At 41.8% G+C, this 18,432-nt stretch overlaps 1 protein-coding gene across 5 annotated transcripts in view; it reads right to left on the minus strand.

The window, feature by feature from the left end:
* Positions 1 to 1,263: 1,263 nt before the first annotated feature.
* Positions 1,264 to 18,432, minus strand: part of rtel1 (regulator of telomere elongation helicase 1) — a 53,167-nt gene continuing 35,998 nt past the window's right edge. For 2 of the 5 annotated variants that reach the window (XM_034213004.1, XM_034213008.1), the window contains 10 exons: positions 17,448 to 17,571; positions 16,517 to 16,682; positions 16,261 to 16,418; positions 11,881 to 11,976; positions 10,533 to 10,746; positions 7,596 to 7,730; positions 6,631 to 6,745; positions 6,128 to 6,154; positions 3,755 to 3,869; positions 1,273 to 1,400 (listed from right to left, as the gene is read on the minus strand). In XM_034213004.1, coding sequence (XP_034068895.1) covers positions 3,809 to 3,869; positions 6,128 to 6,154; positions 6,631 to 6,745; positions 7,596 to 7,730; positions 10,533 to 10,746; positions 11,881 to 11,976; positions 16,261 to 16,418; positions 16,517 to 16,682; positions 17,448 to 17,571 — 1,096 coding nt within the window. In that variant the 3' untranslated portion in view covers positions 1,273 to 1,400; positions 3,755 to 3,808. Of the gene's footprint in view, positions 1,401 to 3,754; positions 3,870 to 6,127; positions 6,155 to 6,630; positions 6,746 to 7,595; positions 7,731 to 10,532; positions 10,747 to 11,880; positions 11,977 to 16,260; positions 16,419 to 16,516; positions 16,683 to 17,447; positions 17,572 to 18,432 lie in introns of all 5 variants that reach the window. The other 3 variants (XM_034213006.1, XM_034213005.1, XM_034213007.1) reach the window with 3 other exon arrangements.

The raw sequence follows: 18,432 nt of genomic DNA on the forward strand, positions 1-18,432 counted from the left end.
CAATACATTATTTTTCCGAAATAAGGTCCCATGGACTGGAAGTAGATGGGCGTGACTTCGCCACTCTATAGTTCTCTCCTCTCCTCCGCTCTTGTCTCTGACTGTAGTGTCTGCGCACGTGTGTGCGGGGAGCGGAGCCCCGCCCTTCGGAAAACAGAGCAGAGGAGAAAATGTGAATGCGCAAAGCAACGCAGTGGACACTGAAACGTGCACATACATTTGATCAATAACATCAACGTTTGGTTTGATTAATAAAAGAGCACCTGTTCAATATTAAATATGACCGTAGTATTACTTCAGTTGTGATTTGGCGCTTTATATATATATGAAAAAAAAACATCTTCAATTTCAGGAGTTCTGTTGGGGGGGTGCAGCGCCCCTCCAAGACAATGGTAGGGGAAACACTGGGTGTTTTTAGCTAAACTGTCCTTTTATCTTCTCATGTAAACCTGGATAAGATATCCCTTTATCCAAACATCCTCCATGAAGAGCATTCTCATGGATTTCAGTGACTTCTGAGCTTTTCTCTAACATTAAAAGGAAAGTACAACAAGTCTCAGGACGGAAGTAATACAAACACATAAACACTGATTCAGGTGCTAGATTGGGTTTTTCTTCACCGTGTCTTTGCTCGTCTTCGCTCACAGCAGGAACCTCAGCAGAGGAGGACTGGCCCGTCAGAGCCTGCAACATCTCTTTGTACTGCTTCTTATGGCGGGGGGGAATAAACGAGCCAAATCCTTCAGAAAAGAAAGATCAAAGTGAGTGTAAAGTGACTTCTCATAACTTCTTCAAACTTCAAAATGTATTGAGTTTATGCCGTGATTTAGATTTCAGTATGCGTTACATGAATGCACACTATGCAAACAATATATCGTTTTTACTGAAGTATTGTTCTGCACAACCCTCCGAATATTCTATTAGCATCTACACAGCTTTCCACTTACCAAAACAATACATACAGCACATCTTTTATTTTATTATTCTTAGTACTATTCTTAGTATACTGTGAGTAGTTTTTTGGTTTATCGAGATTTCATGTAAATAATGTTCTATATCTTAACGTATAATAGTAAATAGTGTTTTATAATTGTTTGGTTGTTTTTCTTACTTTTGATCTTCTTTAACTGTGTTTATGTTTGCACCATACACTACAAGACACATTTCACTTGGCAATAAACCTGTTCTGATCCTGGTTTGAAGGGACTTACGGACTAGCAGCTGGAAGTCCTGGTCCCTCTCTGTGAACAGGCTCACGGCGGTGCCCACCAGGGACTCGTAGCAGTCGCTCCTCTTGTAGCTCTGGATGGCCTGCAGCAGCAGCGCCGTCTTCTCTGCTCCGATGGCCTTCTTCACATCAGCCTGAAAGGAAGCGTGGGCCTCAGTCTTCGGAGCAGAACCTGAGCAAAACCACCAAAAATATATTCTTTACCCAAATCCACTCAAACATACTAGTTTATGAACTTTATATAGACTTTGTTCTGTGTGCTATGCAGATGATATGCTGTTTTACAGACTAGTTGTCTTCCAGGAATGTATGATACTGTTTTAACACAAAGGTAGTGGCTAATAGTGTACTATGTTAATGTACATAAACTGAGTGGCTGCATTGGAAAATAGGCACATAGTTACCATAATGGTAAACAGAGACATGTTAAGATAAGACTTTATTCATCCTGAAAGGAATTCTTGTGCCAGAATTACAAAAGATACAATACATAATAATACTACAACAAATTAAAAGAAACAAATGTAAAAACTGTAGTGGCAGATACATCATTGCACATGATATACCACAGCAGCCCCACATGCACTGGACACGACTGAACTCACATTTAAGACTGCTAAACTCCTGAGCTCCGTGCCTTCATACCAGTCATCTGTTTGCATCTCACATATTTATCTTTAGACTTTTATTTTCTTGTTACTGTCTTGCTTTTTGTACTATATGTTAGGACCCCCTTGAAACGAGATGGTTCATGTCAAGGGGTATATCCTAAATTAATAAATGTCAGTTATTATTACAATATGCAGGACTTTATTTCACTTACAGCATTTCATTTTAAATTCTATTTTTAGCTCATCTTATTCTATTTTGCATATATATATATTTAACTTCTCCTGCATTACTTGCAAAATAATCTTGCACTATTTTATTTCTGCATTTATATATTCATATTTTGCATTGTTTGAAGAGCCTGGGACTTAAGCTTTCGTTGCATATTTACACTGTAGCTGTTGTTGTGAGTTTGCATAGTATGTTTAATACTTAAAAACGAAAGTTAGTTATAATCAAATATAATCAATTATATTCTTGTATAACCCACAATGAAAATGCTTCATATTTTAGGTTTTCTATAGTTACAGTATAAACAAAACAAAGTGGTATGTTTAGGTTGAGTTTTCTTCCTCTCCTCTGGCAGCAGTCCACAGAGGGGGGGGGGCTTCACACTAAGGAGACACATTAAGAGGCCAAAGAGAGTTCATGTCTTTTTTACCTCATATGAAAGGGTGTCTTATCCCATAACAGCTGTGGAACATGTTGAGGCATGTTCAGCCTTGTACATTATAGGACATGCGCAGTTCTTCACAAATTACGTGAAGAGGAGGAGTTTGTTTTTTTGGGTTTAGGATCCAGTTTTTTTAACATAAAGAGACTGGTTTTTTGAGAGAGCGAGAGAGAGGGGGGTTGACCCCTGGTAGACTCTCTCCCGGCAGGCTGTGTGCTTCAGAGCTGGGTTAATAGCTCTCGGTAAGGTCCTTCTAGACGGGGTAAATATCTCTCGAATTTATTGGTTGTTGGCTGAGTGGAATGATTTGATGAGAGATGTGTGTATGAACCTTTATAAATACCGCGACCTGTGGGGAAAATCTGGTCCCCCGAATTTTGCGGACAGGTATGGGTTTTTGAGTGTTAATCCGCCGTCTGTGTCGGAAAAAGTGTATGAACCTTTATAAATACCGCGACCTGTGGGGAAAATCTGGTCCCCCGAATTTTGCGGACAGGTATGGGTTTTTGAGTGTTAATCCGCCGTCTGTGTCGGAAAAAACGGTATGAAACTGATGTGAATAAATGGGTGAATGGAAAGTTGAATGCGCTTTTTATTGTCACCGGTCTTTTTACGAGGAAATACCTCTAAATTCTATCGGGAGAATTTTAAAATGTCACAACTGAAATGGGCAGTTGGAATTAAAACATTTTGGTAATAAATGTAAGACTGTGAATTAAAGTTTCATTTGAACATGATCACAGCACGGTTTTTTGTTAGGATGATTATAATGTTGTGAGAGAGAAGGTAAAAACCCTGTATTAGTTTGGACCTATTTTTCTTCAAATAAACTGAATCCCACCTGTTGGATTGGGATCCTTTAAAAGACACCTGTGCCCTCCTCTCCTGCGTCAAAGGTAAGATTGCACCCTGCCACACACACTTAGGTAGGAGCACACTCCATTTACTGATATCAAAATCCTTCGGGATCGCTTAAACAGATTAAAAAAGAGTTGTCTGAATTGAAACAGCAGTTAATTGAACCTGGTTCTTCGGGGGGGTTAGGAAGAGGTGAGATCTTGCTGACGTTGGTGGATCTGAGCCAAGCAGCAAACTTACATAGACTCAATAATCTTCGGAAAGGTCAATTAGGAGGTCAGAGTAATTTACCGGAATAAATTATCAGGACCTCTCCGACTCTAAACACTGTGCATATGACAATAAAGTCTTTGCATCTTGAACTTTGAACTCTAGTGATGTCATACCAGTGTGAGGCCTCTGGCTCAGGTGGAGTCCTCCCTTGTTGAGCTGCTCTGTGTTCAGCTGACTGCAGGTGGAGGGGGGGGGGGGTCACACCTACAGCATGCCGTCTGACTGCAGCTGTGAGAACACACAAACACAGATAGAGTTTTGGTCTTTCTTTCCTCTTGATCAAACAAACACAACAACACATTGCCTCCACCATTCAGTACAGGTGCATCCCTGGCATCACTTCAGCTTTTTCATCCATTAGACATTTGAGTGAAATTGTCATCATTATAGTAAACATTTGTGTGAATATAAAAAAAAAGGCATCGCAAAAGGACATCAACAACATGGTGAGCCCCAACTTCACAAACAATCAAGAACCAAATACAAGACAACGGTTAAAAAGCTGTACCCTGTTGTTGGAGTAGAATTTCCCTTAACAAAGTGCTCTGTTTTAGAAAACAATTTAGAGTACAATTAGTGTTTAGTATTTGCAGGTCTCCCTTGAAAAAGAGATCTATGATCTCAAGGGACCAATCTGGTTAAATAAAGGTATTGAATTTAGTCAAATAAGTGTAATGTTAAGGTGTGTACAGTGTCAGCCCAGGGACTGCATCAGATATGTGCGTGTGTAACTTGTGTGTGTGTGTGTGTGTGTGTGTGTGTGTGTGTGTGTGTGTGTGTGTGTGTGTGTGTGTGTGTGTGTGTGTGTGTGTGTGTGTGTGTGTGAACGAACATGTTTTTTACTTAAAAACCGGAATAGATGATTTCAAGCATGGATCATCTAGATCAGGGGTGGGGAACCTCCGGCCCCCGGGCCGTATATGGCCCGCGAGACCATTTGGTACGACCCTCCAGGTAATATATAAACACACGGCAAAAAGAAAATTGAAGAAATCTAGACCGCAAAATAATTAAACAAGCGAGTGCCTTTTTTTCCTGGCCAAGGTCAGGGTCCTTGAACACAACACAAGCCTAACGTGTCATCACGTGGTATATGTCTTGTCTGACAGGGGTGTAGTGCTGACGGAGAGCACCAGAACGCCACTCCGGCACTTCAGAAATGTCAGTACCCATAAGTCCGTAAGCTACACATGCCGCAGTTTTTGTGTGGCTGTGTCTTTAGTTGTAAGCCCAGTGGCGATCTGTTCATCTGTCATTCTGATCATACAGTCAATAACTTTGTTGTTATTAGCATCTGGTTAGCTAGCTATGCTAACGAATATAAGAAGCTTTTTCTACAACCAGTGAGGTAAAGGCACATCTTTATATGATCATTATAGTTATAAAAAAATAAGAGAATAAAGTAAACAGGTATAAAATACTATATGACAGTAACAAAAAGTTGTTATTAATAAACAAGAATACAGTTTGAAAGGAGAGTGATTTGTAAAATATCCATAAAGAAAAAGTCAATCTGTTTACAGTTCTGTTTCATATGGGTGTTGAGAGATGTTTCCATAGATCTCCTAATGTTGCTCTCAAAATGCAGCAGATTGATGCTTTCAACTTCAATATTTAAAAAGAAAATCTTCCTGATTCCCCCGGACCCCCCTAGAGGAGGTGAGGACCCCCCCTCGAATCTAAATACATTTGCACACATCTTGTGTCCATATCTTTCTGTTTGGTGGTCATGCCACACCGTGCACGTGCATGCATGCGCGAGTCATGGTGAGATATTTGGATTAAGAGGTTGCTTTTTCTTTGCACAGCATGAAAGAAAGGTCAAATGAATGGGCTGTGATTTTAGTATTTTTAATCAGAGGTCAATCATTCATCCTCGGAGGATGTTGGAAAAATTGAAATGGCCCTTGAGAGGAAAAAGGTTCCCCACCCCTGATCTAATGCTACAGAACAGCTGAAGATTCAAAATGTTCTTCAAGAGGTCCGTGGTCAGATTGTAGCCTGTAACCTTTTCTTTGACACAACACTGTACAGACCTGTTGAAGCTGCAGGATGAACAGTGTCATCCTGCAGTGCTATTGTTCAGTTTTTCATCAATAACCGTCCATAGATATTTATATCATTTACATTAAAACTTCAATACAGTCACCATTTAAAGCCACATGTTTGTGTGTCCTATAGCTTAGTATTAGCACTGATAGTAATGATTAAATACGGCTGGACAGTTAGCACCCCCCCGGAGCGCCACAATGTGTCTAACTAGGACAGAAGCTGCACCATCTTCTCTGTCAGTCAAGAAGGACTTGTAAATACAATCAGTAAAACATGCAACATAGAGGCTTACTATACTGGAAATGCTAATAAAAAACAATGCAACAAAACATACATATTAAATAGCAAGAAGATTTATTTTCAGTGTTGACAGAGCTGATTGCTCACTAACCATGATTTCAATAAACCGAATGTGTTTTGTTCTAAGTGTTTACCTGGGATTGAGTTCCATTGTTGTGCAGCTTTAACAGAAAATGCAGACTGACTTAAATAACTTTTCCGGAGTGGAATAATGCATCTCCTCTCGCTGCACCTCTTGTTAACCTATCTGCAGTCTGAGTGGAGGTGAAGTCAGTGTATAAACTTGTACAGAAGGTAAGCATTTGCATGTTTAATAATGTTTTCCCAGCTAAACAAGTTGTATTTTTTAGCTATTGAAAATAAAATATTCTCCCAGAACATGGAGTGAATCTCTTTGCCCTTGTTTAAATGGAGCACATCAGCCAGTGTTACCATGGAGCTGATTCCTCTCTTCCACAAACACCACAAACATTTACTCGACATAAACTCATGATAAGTCATGCTCCGTTTGTCTTTTGAGTAATGACTATAACATGCTGAACATGTGAACATGAAGAACTTAATGACGTGGTGTTAAATTCACTGCACACCCCCACTCGCCTAGTGAACTCTACAGGTAGAGGGTGTGATGTCATACCAGTGTGAGGCCTCTGGCTCAGGTGGAGTCCTCCCTTGTTGAGTTGCTCTGTGTTCAGCTGACTGCAGGTGGAGGGGGGGGGGGGTCACACTCACGGCAGGCCGTCTGACTGCAGCTGTGAGAACACACAAACACAGATACAGATTAGCCCTCCTTTCCTACTGCCAGTGTACTCTTCTGTCATGAAAAGACCAAATGGAATATATCTGCAAAAGGACAAAACAAATCATTTATTTTCTTTAGGTCTTTCTGGTCTTATCAGACAAACTCTTGTTGTTCTTTACATCTGTGATTGTGAGTGTTCTACAGCACTGCAATACTACCTGGTACAAGTGTTTGTCTCTCGCTTTAAAGTCCAAACTGCTCCACCAGTTAATCTGCTCAAAGATTGTAGGTCAACCCTGTGAGAGATTTTAATAACCAGCCGACCATAACAACATATTAACATCATCTCTGACCCAACCATGTCCTGTACAGTGAGTATGAATTGTTACTATCACATCTGAGTCCCACATTTGAATAAGGTCAGACTGAAACTCTCCTTTGTGCACCAGTCATCCTAAAATCAATCACAGAGGTAATCCCAGATCTAATGTACGTCAGAGGGTCTTGAACATGTTCTCTTCAGTGATCGTGATGTTTGGTTAAATGTCTGTTTCTGTGTATCTTGTCTTAGTATGTGTCCTTGTTGATGTTGCCAATGGATACAAGGAAAATGTCCGACTCGATCTGACAATAAAGTATTATGGTATCGCTCTGTCTACAGGAATCATTAATAATTTAGCCATCTATATATGAATTATTACAGAAACGTTTTTAATTTGATTTACATTTGAAAGCAAAAATACCCAAACATTTAAAAACTATGTTGACTAACACATGAATCAAAAAAAGACATTTCATGTTCATGAAATGTGAGAATATGTCAAACACATTTAGTAAATATGCAGCGTGCAGTGTTGTACCGCTGTTCAGCAGGGCCTTCTTCTCCTCCACAGACAGAGAGTGGCTGGGCTCGTAGCCGCAGCCCCCCCCCGTCAGGTCCCTGCACCGCTCGTCAAACCTCTGCTTGTGATGGGGCCGGATGAACTGGTACAGGCCTGAGAGACACACATCAACATGGCAGACACTCCAAACATATTCATATTATTCTGTGCAATAGGGAATGGGAATGTGTTAACTGTCATCTTTGGAGGATACTAGCAACCACAATCTTTCCACTTAACCTGGACAGCGGAGAAGCCATCACTTTTTCACTTTAAAACCTTTTAAACATTCGGTAGGCCCTCTTATGTCGCTGGCACTGCCACGCTTTTCACCAAAAAACAAACGTAAAATGACAATGGGATTTCATTTTATTCTTTTAAACTATCAGCAAGAGGCGCTGAATGTGTTTACTACAGGAACATAAAGCACTACACTGGGAACACTGCTAACTTCAAACACCAGAGAGGACCGACATCAGTAACCGTTATCAGGTAGATGTTAATAATTCATTTCTCCTTTTGAATAACACTCCTCTGTTCCTGCAAACAGCTTCTCTGTGTAAGGGCATTTATATTTCACACATTCTTTATTCATTTCGAATGGAAACCGCTGATATATTTGACGCTGGTGCTGTATTATTACATTACATTACATTACATTTAGCTGACGCTTTTGTCCAAAGCGACTTACAATAAGTACATTCGACCAGGAAGACACAACCTTGAAGAAAACAGAATCATATAAGTACATCAGGTTTCATAGAGCCAAACATTTCAAGTGCTACTCAACTGGCTATAGATAAGCCAGTCCTTTATTAGTATATAAGTGCTTTGTTAATAGTTCTATCGCTCGAAGTGGAGTCGAAAGAGATGAGTTTTCAGTTTGCGCCGGAAGATGTGCAAGCTATCTGCGGTCCTGATGTCAATGGGGAGCTCATTCCACCATCTTGGAGCCAGGACAGCAAACCCACGTGTTTTTGCCGATGGGAACTTGGGTCCCCCTCGCAGCGAGGGTGCAGCGAGTCGTTTGGCTGATGCAGAGCGTAGTGCACACGCTGGGGTGTACGGTTTAACCATGTCCTGGATGTAGGAAGGGCCAGATCCATTCGCAGCATGGTAAGCAAGTACCAGTGTCTTGAAGTGGATTCTAGCAGTTACCGGAAGCCAGTGAAGGGAGCGGAGGAGCGGAGTGGTGTGGGAAAATTTAGGAAGGTTGAAGACCAGACGAGCCGCTGCATTCTGGATGAGCTGCAGAGGTCGGATGGCACATGCAGGTAGACCAGCCAGGAGGGAGTTGCAGTAGTCTAGGCGTGAGATGACGAGAGCCTGGACCAGAGTCGCTTTCTGTGTCAGCTGGGGACGTATCTTCCTGATGTTGTAAAGCGTGTATCTGCAGCAACGGGTTGTAGCAGCGATGTTTGCAGTGAAGGACAGGTTGTTATCTAGGGTCACACCCAGATTCCTTGCAGTCTGAGTCGGGGAAACAACTGAGGTGCCGATGTTGATTGTTAGGTCAAGAGTGGGACAATCTTTTCCCGGAAGGAAGAGCAGCTCAGTCTTGTCACGGTTGAGCTTGAGGTGATGAGCAGACATCCACTGAGAGATGTCAGCTAGACAAGCAGAGATGCGTGCAACGACCTGGGTCTCTGAGCGGGGAAAGGACAGAATTAATTGGGTGTCGTCAGCGTAGCAGTGGTAAGAAAAACCATGCGGGCTAATGACTGATCCGAGCGAGTTTGTGTACAGGGAGAAGAGGAGGGGACCAAGAACAGAGCCCTGAGGGACCCCTGTAGTTAATTGACAAGGGTCGGACTCGGACCCTCTCCAAGTAACCCTGTAGGTGCGGTCTTTCAGGTATGAGGTGAGGAGGGAAAGTGCAGAGCCTGAATCTCCATGTTTTTGGAGAGTGCGAAGGAGGATCTGATGATTCACCGTGTTGAATGCAGCAGACAGGTCCAAAAGGATGATGACAGAGGAGAGGGAGGCTGCTTTAGCAGTGTGCAGTTCCTCCGTGACAGCAATGAGAGCAGTTTCTGTGGAGTGACCTGCCTTGAAACCAGACTGGTGCGGATCCAGAAGGTTGTTCTGATTGAGATAACAGGAGAGTTGTTTAAAGACAGCGCGTTCAAGTGATTTAGACAGGAACGGGAGGAGAGAGACAGGCCTGTAGTTTATAACATCAGACGGGTTGAGAGTGGGTTTCTTTAGGAGAGGGTTTACTCTTGCCTCCTTGAGACTGTTTGGAAAGTGACCAGAAGTTAGAGAAGTGTTGATGAAATGGGAGAGGAACGGTAGAATATCAGGAGCGATAGTCTGAAGGAGGTTTGAAGGGATAGGGTCCAGAGGACAGGTGGTAGGGCGGGCAGAGGTAATGAGGGTAAGAACCTCACTTGGAGAGAGAGGGGAAAAGGAGGTGAGTGTGTTGGTGGAAGGAGGGTCTGGTGACCCAGCGGTGAGTATAGGTGTGTCAGAAAAAGAAGAGCGAATATCATCAACCTTTTTTTCAAAGTGGTTAACAAAGTCGCTTGACAGAAGTGAGGAGGGGGGAGGAGCTTTGGGGGGGTCCAGGAGGGAGGAGAAGATGGAAAATAGTTTTTTAGGATTGGAATAGGAAGATTGGATCTTATCTTGAAAGAAAGTGCTTTTTGCCTGAGAGATCGAAGCAGAGAAAGAGGAGAGGAGAGCTTGATAGGTTAGGAGGTCGTTAGGAGGTCGTATTATAGACGCTATCCTCCTCAGATGGCCGCAACGCCCCAAAATGCACCACGGTTCCCATTCCCTATAATAGAACTTGATGTTTTTGTGTCACTTGATGACATAATTAAGGGTTAGTTTGTTTATCCATTTTGAGGCTTTACTCTTGAATAAGATTAACATTAGTCTGAAATGCAGTGCATGCAGTATCAGAAGTGTTACCGCGGAGCAGGCTGTAGGTGTTGGCGTCCTCCGTCAGCACCGCCGTGTCCGTCAGCAGCATGTCCAGGTCGTCAGTCTTCTTGTAGGTCTGCAGAGTCTGAACGATCTGCTCAAAGTTGCACTGGCTCAGAGACTTCTTCATCTCTGCCAGGAAACCCTTCACCCTGCTGGAGGTCCCCTCCCCAGAGACCGCCTCCGACACCTGCGACTTCTTCTACAAGAGGGAGAAAAACTCACTGTTCACACCTGCAATGTTCACACCTGCAATGTTCACACCTGCAATGTTCACACCTGCAATGTTCACTGAAAATCCTTTTTAATATAGTAATACAAATCGAGCCAAATATCTCTCCAGCATATTTATAATGAGCTTATGTCCTGAACACTACCAGGTACTATACAATATAACATTTCATTTTAGATAAAAATACACTGAAACCAAATTCCAAAATAATAATAATTCATAAATGTGTAGTCAAGCTAGCCATTTTTGCTAAGGTATTTTCCAATGTACAATAAGTGAAGTTATGGTTAAATGTGTTTGCCCAAGGTTTGATCAACACCTTGGGGGACAGTTGAAGTTCAGAATGGCCGGACACAGACCTTTTTGGTCCTTGGGGCAACCTGCCCTGTTGGTTGAGGATAAACGTGTAACGTAACCCCCACACAGACACACTCTCATTTCCATTAACGCTAACATAATGGCACAGAGAAGTGTTCTACTTTGTGAAAGAAAAGGCACAGAGACGCCCCGTAGTGGCTGTCAGGGATGCTGTTGGCTGGAGTTGATGCATGTCTATTTCCCATTTAAGTCAGATTGTCATGGAAGTGTAACGGTCCCCCTCTGGTTTATTAAGTATGTTCTGTCAGTGTTGATTCAAGTAATATTAACACTTTTACTGTAAAATACATTTTTAAAATTGAGTTTATAACCCCTAGTCTACAAAAGGCGCACCGCAGCTACTGTAGTTGTGCTTTTCTCAGACTGTCCTGCTTTTTGAATTAGCGCTACATGTCATGGGTGATAAAAAGTCAAAATAAATAATAACATATATATACAATGTTTCAGTGGTGAAGCAAAAAAATGCCCTTTAACTACCCTTGTCTACAACAGATGTAATATTAACGGGTAGACTGTTAGTTTTACAAAGTGCAACTGTCTGTACCAGTGACTTCACCGTGCTGTATGTGTGTTACTGCATCCCAAAGGACATGGCTGTGTACTGGGTGTGGATCTCTGAGTGCACAGCAACACTGTGGCCCTACAGAGCCAACAGAGATCATGATGAGTGGTGTGAAGCATGGAGAAAGGAGCACCTGCAACCGATGCCTTTGAAATGTACTCCACCTGTTGCTGGACCAGTTTGATTTTACGTTTTCCTCCCCGCATTTCATCGTCCATCCTCTTATCACACTGCAGAGACAGAGTGGACAAATGGTTTGCCTTAAAAGGAAAAGAAGATCATTTCAACAAATGAGTATATTCCTCATGGAAAAATGTTTCATTGCAGATCACAACGTCACTAAAAACCATGCTGACCCATTTCACACACGTGCTATTTTAGACAGTAGAATGGTATTGTACCCAGTGTTGGGATAGTTATCAAAAAATGATTGCATTACACATTACTAGTTACTTCTTAAAAAAAAAAGTACTTTACCTTACTTTACTAAATTACTCACTGCTGAAGTAATTAGTTACACTACTAGTAACATTACTTTTGTCTACTCTGTAGCATCACCTGAGAGGCACTATGAATCATAGACAAATAACAATATAAAGTGAAACCTCATTTATGCCAGATTAGCATAAACCCTAATCTAATCAGGACAATACTGAACACAGACCTCTGTTTCTGCTCTTTGTCTGAACACCAGCCATGTTTTCTTTAGCTCAGTTTCATCATAACACTGGTCCAGGTATATGAAGATATGGTGCAAAATGCGAGAGCTTGTAAAACCTGATGTGAGCACTTACATACATTTACACTTGTATAAAATATCCACGTATCTGTGAACCAAATTTGAAGTCACAGAAAAAAAAAAATGTGTAGCTTGTACAAAAAAAATGAACTAAATATATTTTCCATTACAACTGCAACTTGGTTATTACAACCTCTCAAATCAGTCATTGTAACTTCACGAATCTGCTCTGTGGTAGTATAAATTGATGAATCAGCGAGAGGGGTCTGCCTGCAGGCCTCCACTCTCAGGACACCTCCACTCTCAGTACAGGAAGTGACGATTCTCACGAATAAGTTTTTTCCCCCGCCCCCCGAAGGACTCGTCTGATGGAAGTTTTCAAATCACAATGGAGACTCATCACGGAGGTGATGAGTCCGCTCACCATGCACTTTGGGTCGGTCTTGGTCAAGCCCTTTTGACCCCCCCAGCCTGGTTCTCGCAAAAGTTGGCTCAAATGACACCATGGAGGAATGTAACGGGAGTTGACTGTCCGCCTCATGAGTGCCTATTTTTTTCACTTTTCCCCGGTTTTATTAATTTTTTTTTTTGTGGCAATTTCACCCGGTTCCTTCTACCGGGGACACTGCCCGGTCTCGGGTGTCGCCCCACCGGCCTGTGTCCAGCCATACACCAGATACTGACTGGTTTTCGGACCCCCCCAGACCCCCCCAATAAAGCAAAACTGCACGTTTCAGAGTGGCCTTTTATTGTGGCCAGCCTAAGGCACACCTGTGCAATAATCATGCTGTCTAATCAGCATCTTGATATGCCACACCTGTGAGGTGGGATGGATTATCTCGGCAAAGGAGAAGTGCTCACTATCACAGATTTTTTCAGATTTGTGAACAATATTTGAGAGAAATGGTTATTTTGTGTAAATAGAAAATGTTTTCATGTTCATCTCATGAAAAATGGGAGCAAAAACAAAAGTGTTGCGTTTATATTTTTGTTCAGTGTACAGTATATATATATATAATAAGTGTCAGTGCAATTTTATTTTGTATTAGCGTGCATTTCCTTTTCGGAAAGTGGTGCTGTACTGAGAGTAAACGATACAAGGTGTCCCTATTTATATATAAAATACAAATATAAATACATATGTTATAAGTGTCAGTACGATTTTATTTTGTATTTGCGTGCATTTCCTGTTCGGAAAGTGGCGCTGTACTGATAGTGGCGATTTTATTTTGTCATTCTTAGCGTGCATGCACTTCCTGTCCTGAGAGTGGAGCAGGGTTTCCGTTAGCCGGTAATTACCAGTTTTTAGCTGGTAAGATTTAATAAAAACCGGTAAATTCAAAACCTGCCGGTCAAAATGTCCGATGCTCCGATAGATCGGCCGCCGGTCATTATCGGCCAATATTCAATTTTAATAGTTTGATCTGTGCTCTCTATAAAGGCCGATCAAGAGAGCTGGATCTGATCGATATGGACATAAATGCGAGTGAAGTGTAACCGGACGAGAGAGAGAGATCAGATCAGCTCTGCATAATCACCTGAAGCCCCGCCCACTGTTTAGTGCGCTGCATGAGAAACTGACGGGCTGTCAGGAGAGAGAGGGAGGGAGAGGGGAAAAGAGAGGATCCGTTTCTCCCGTGTTATTATTCAAAGTTAATGTAAACTTTTGAATAATGTACTTCATCTACAAGTAGTTTCTTTGAATGTAATAATTATATTGTTTGTTGTTTTGTTGTTTGTTGTTCATATACTGAAAAATGAATCCGAATTTTTCGATCTGTTATGATTATAAACTGAAGCAATATAAAAATGACTCCCATTAACTGAGTTTTAAACATCAGCATATCCGGTCCTAGTCCGGTGATTACCTGCTAACGGAAACTCTGCTACACAATTTTTATTATTATTATTGAAACATGACCGGTAAGTTTCAAATTTGTCCGGTAAAATAAATTCTTTCCGGACATTTGACCGGCGAGAAAAAATCCTAGCGGAAACCCTGGAGTGGAGGTGTCCTGAGACTGGCGCCTGCAGGCAGGCTCCCATGGAATATGCGGCCTTGACTTTTGCTACACTTCTTGCGATGAATGTGTCGCTAAAGTAATTTCCACCTGTAGATGTGCGGGGAGGAAGGGGCGGAGCTATCAGAACGACGAGGCGCAAGCTCGGGTCAGTCATACAGCCATAGTCAGGTCGAACCGGATGTTGCCCCTTTCACATAAACTCGGTTCCAGGGCCAGTTTGGAGCTTCAGCCTGAAAAGCACCGGGTTTTCCTGTTCGCGCAGCAGCGGAGACGGCTCTTTTCGCCGAAAACCGGTTCTTACCAAGCTCGAAAAAATGTGAGATTAACCTGAGCTAACAGTTCATGGAGAGTAGTCCTACGGCAAATACAAGTTGAAATAAGCAGTAGCGCTGAGCAAAGTGACTAGAACGCAACCACACACTTTAGCGACACATTCATTGCAAGAAGTGTAGCAAAAGTCAAGACCGCAGATTCGTCGATTTGTACTGCCACAGAGCAGATTCGTCAAGTTGTAATGACTGATTTGAGAGGTTGTAATAGCCAAGTTGCAGTTGTAATGGAAAATATATTTTAAAAAAATATATTTTTCTGCAAGTGAACATTTGATCACTAAGTGAATTTTTTTGTCAACTTTTTTTTTTCTTTCTGTGACTTCAAATTTGGTTCACAGATACGTGGATATTTGAGCCACAAAGTTATTATTTCGATTCATAATTTGATAAATGATTTAATGATGGAAAATGATTTATATTTCCATGGTGAATATGTTTTGATGAAATGATTGTTAATTTTATATCGTAAATATGATCTGTTTTCACTTGTACCTTCCGGTGTGTATTTAAGTGAGGTAATTGAGGACAGCCGGCGTGCTCGGAGACCTGATGAGACGGGGAGCGGAACAGTTTTTCGACCGCAAATTGCAGACAGAGATTGGTGTTGCAAATTGGACTGCAAACAAAGTATAGTTTAGTTTATATAGGAAAGTATATAGCCGAAATATTGTTTAAGATTTGTTATTTTGAGACTATTTAAGTCAATACTTTTTTGTTAATAAATTACATTTTTTTGACTGAAAACCTTCGGCTGCTTATTGTTTTGGATTGCGTGCTGTCAACCCCGCTCTAGTGGCAAAAGGAAACCCTTGATGCCACTACAATTTGTATACAAGTGTAAATGTATGCACACAAGCTCAGATTTATTTTCTGCAAGTGCTCACATCAGGTTTTACAAGCTCTTGCATTTTGCACCATATCTACCTTCATACAGGTAGCTTCAAGTCTTCCTGTCTGATGGCGCCCGCCAGTTACCTGTATCTTACTCAACGTGTTTTGGAAAGATTGCGATTCCACCGTGGAAACAGGCATCATTTCCTCCCCGATGCTTATTAACACATGAATACTGTGTAATATATGTTTAGATATATATTTAAGAGGTACATTATAACTCAAGCACAAGCTTCATGTGTGGGTCACATTCCATTATACTTTTAGAATTAGCTGAGGGCCAATTAAAATGGACCCAGGGCCACAGTTTGGACACCCCTGCCTTAAAGTAACGCGAGTAACGAGATAATTTTGTGCTAAGTAACTGTAATGTGATTACTGCTGTTGTCAACAGAACCACGTTACATTAAAACGTTACAGACAAAAATGTAATCTGCGTTACTTGTAGCACATTACCCCCAACACTGATTGTGCCACACATGTATTATATCTGGCTTTCATCAGGTCTTGATTTTTGCACAAAGCGTATCTCTGTAAATGCACAGAGCAGTACAGTACCTTCTCTTCTCCCACAGCAGCACCCTCGTCCTCCCCACTGTGGTGGTCCCCCCGCTCCAGAGCATCCAGCAGGTTGGCGGGCCTCCTCTGACTCTCCTGCAGCTCACACTCATACTCCACACAGATCCTGGCCATCCCAGCGGCTCCAGAGTGGTCATCTGATCAGAGAGCAGATGCCAGAGGAGTATCAGGTCAGTGAAGGACTCACCCTTCCTCTGGGGGTTTAAAGCAGCTCTGTCTTTATCTCTGTACTCACTCAGTCTCTTCCTCTTCAGGCTGGGGAGGTGGGCGTCCAGCACCTTGGCCTTCTGGGTGATGGAGCTTTGGGATGGTGAGCAGGAAGTGGAGCAGGAGGACAGAGGGGCTGATAGACACACTGCCTCACAGCTCTCTGCTGCACCCTTCTTCTCTGCCACAGGCCTCTGGCACAGTCAAACACAGACAGTCAATATAAGCTGACAAACTGCATTGGACTCCACTCAGAGTATGTATGTATATACGTATATATATATATATATATGTGCTGAGATATCACACAGTGGCAGTGGGGTCGAGTCTATCTACGTGGAATGATAAATAATAATAATATTAATAATAATAATACATTTGATTTATATAGCACAATTATCAAGATATCTAAAAGGAGCATATTGAATAAAATATGGTAATATAAAAAATAAAAATAAAAGGTTAAGAGCATAATACATGACGCACACAACTTTACAGCTGTATTATTGAGACCAAAATTAAGGGGGGTGGGGGGGTGGGATGGGGATATTGTAATAATAATGTGAGTAGTCCATTAAGCTTGGGTATGAAAAGTCAACTTTGAGATTCTACTTTACGAGTAATCTCCTGTTGCAGTAGTATATCATTGATCACTACTGCACTAATGCATTTTTGCTGTGGTTGCTATAGCAACATCATTTAAAGCAGGATTTGAGACACGAGTTGGACATGGATTTGTATTTGAGGATTTTACCTACAATATCCTGATTTCTGGAAACACACATTACTATTATTCTTTATGAATATATAAGTACATATTGTTTATGCTTAGTGAGTTAGTGAGTTACAGTGTACTGCACTCACATCAGACATCACAAAGCTTTTAAATGTAAGACCAACAAACAAAGTCAATGCAAGCAATGGTAGCATCCTTGTTAACTGAAGACTGAGAAACCTACCAGTTTCTGGGCCACCCTGAAGAACTGGGACAGGTCTCGGATCACATTCCCAAAGCTGCTGTACACACGCACGTAAGGCCTGACCCAGGAGGGAAGCTGGGCCCGTGCATTCGAGCTTTTAAACCTGTGGGGAAGGTCAAGTTATTCTATATCATGTCCCTCACACCAAACATGGGCTCGGCTACAATCCAGCTAGGATTTCTGCTAAATGTCTATGAGAGGGGTCTAAACCAGGATCGTGAAAGTGAAGCAGCTGAATAGAAGTCAGCGATGATTTATTTCATTGTTTACACCTCTGTCATGAACCATGAGCGTTATAGTTATGGGGTTTGTCTCTCTACTGCTTCTCACTGTAAGTAAACATTGGTGACATTACATTACATTACATTGCATTTAGCTGAGGCTTTTATCCAAAGCGACTTACAATAAGTACATTCGACCAGGAAGACACAACCTTGCAGAAAACAGAATCATATAAGTACATCAGGTTTCATAGAGCCAAACATTTCAAGTGCTACTCAACTGGCTTTAGATAAGCCAGTCCTTTATTAGTATAAAAGTGCTTCGTTAATAGTTCTAACGCTCGAAGTGGAGTCGAAAGAGATGAGTTTTCAGTTTGCGCCGGAAGATGTGCAAGCTATCATAGTACTGTAGCATGAATAATGTATGAGACCGCAGGACTCTGTGGATCTGGCAGCTGCACAGATGGACTTCAGACAGCGGATATATCTGCTGTCTGGCCTCCTAGTGTCCACTATAATTCAATATATATCCAATTACTAGACAGCGCCTGCCATGCCAAATATTTAAAACTCAGGTCAGGAAATTGGTGATCTTAGGCAATTATTATTTTAAAAACTGTGGCTGAATTGTTGACCCTGTGTTTGGGTTAGGGTCTGACCAACAGCGGAAAACCAACATATGTAGTGTCCAGGGAAAGCAGGAAACCATCACAACTGAAAAGGGCAAACTAGTTAATGTTTGG

The sequence above is a fragment of the Gymnodraco acuticeps genome, unplaced genomic scaffold, assembly GCF_902827175.1.
Source record: "Gymnodraco acuticeps unplaced genomic scaffold, fGymAcu1.1, whole genome shotgun sequence".
Taxonomy (NCBI): domain Eukaryota; kingdom Metazoa; phylum Chordata; class Actinopteri; order Perciformes; family Bathydraconidae; genus Gymnodraco; species Gymnodraco acuticeps.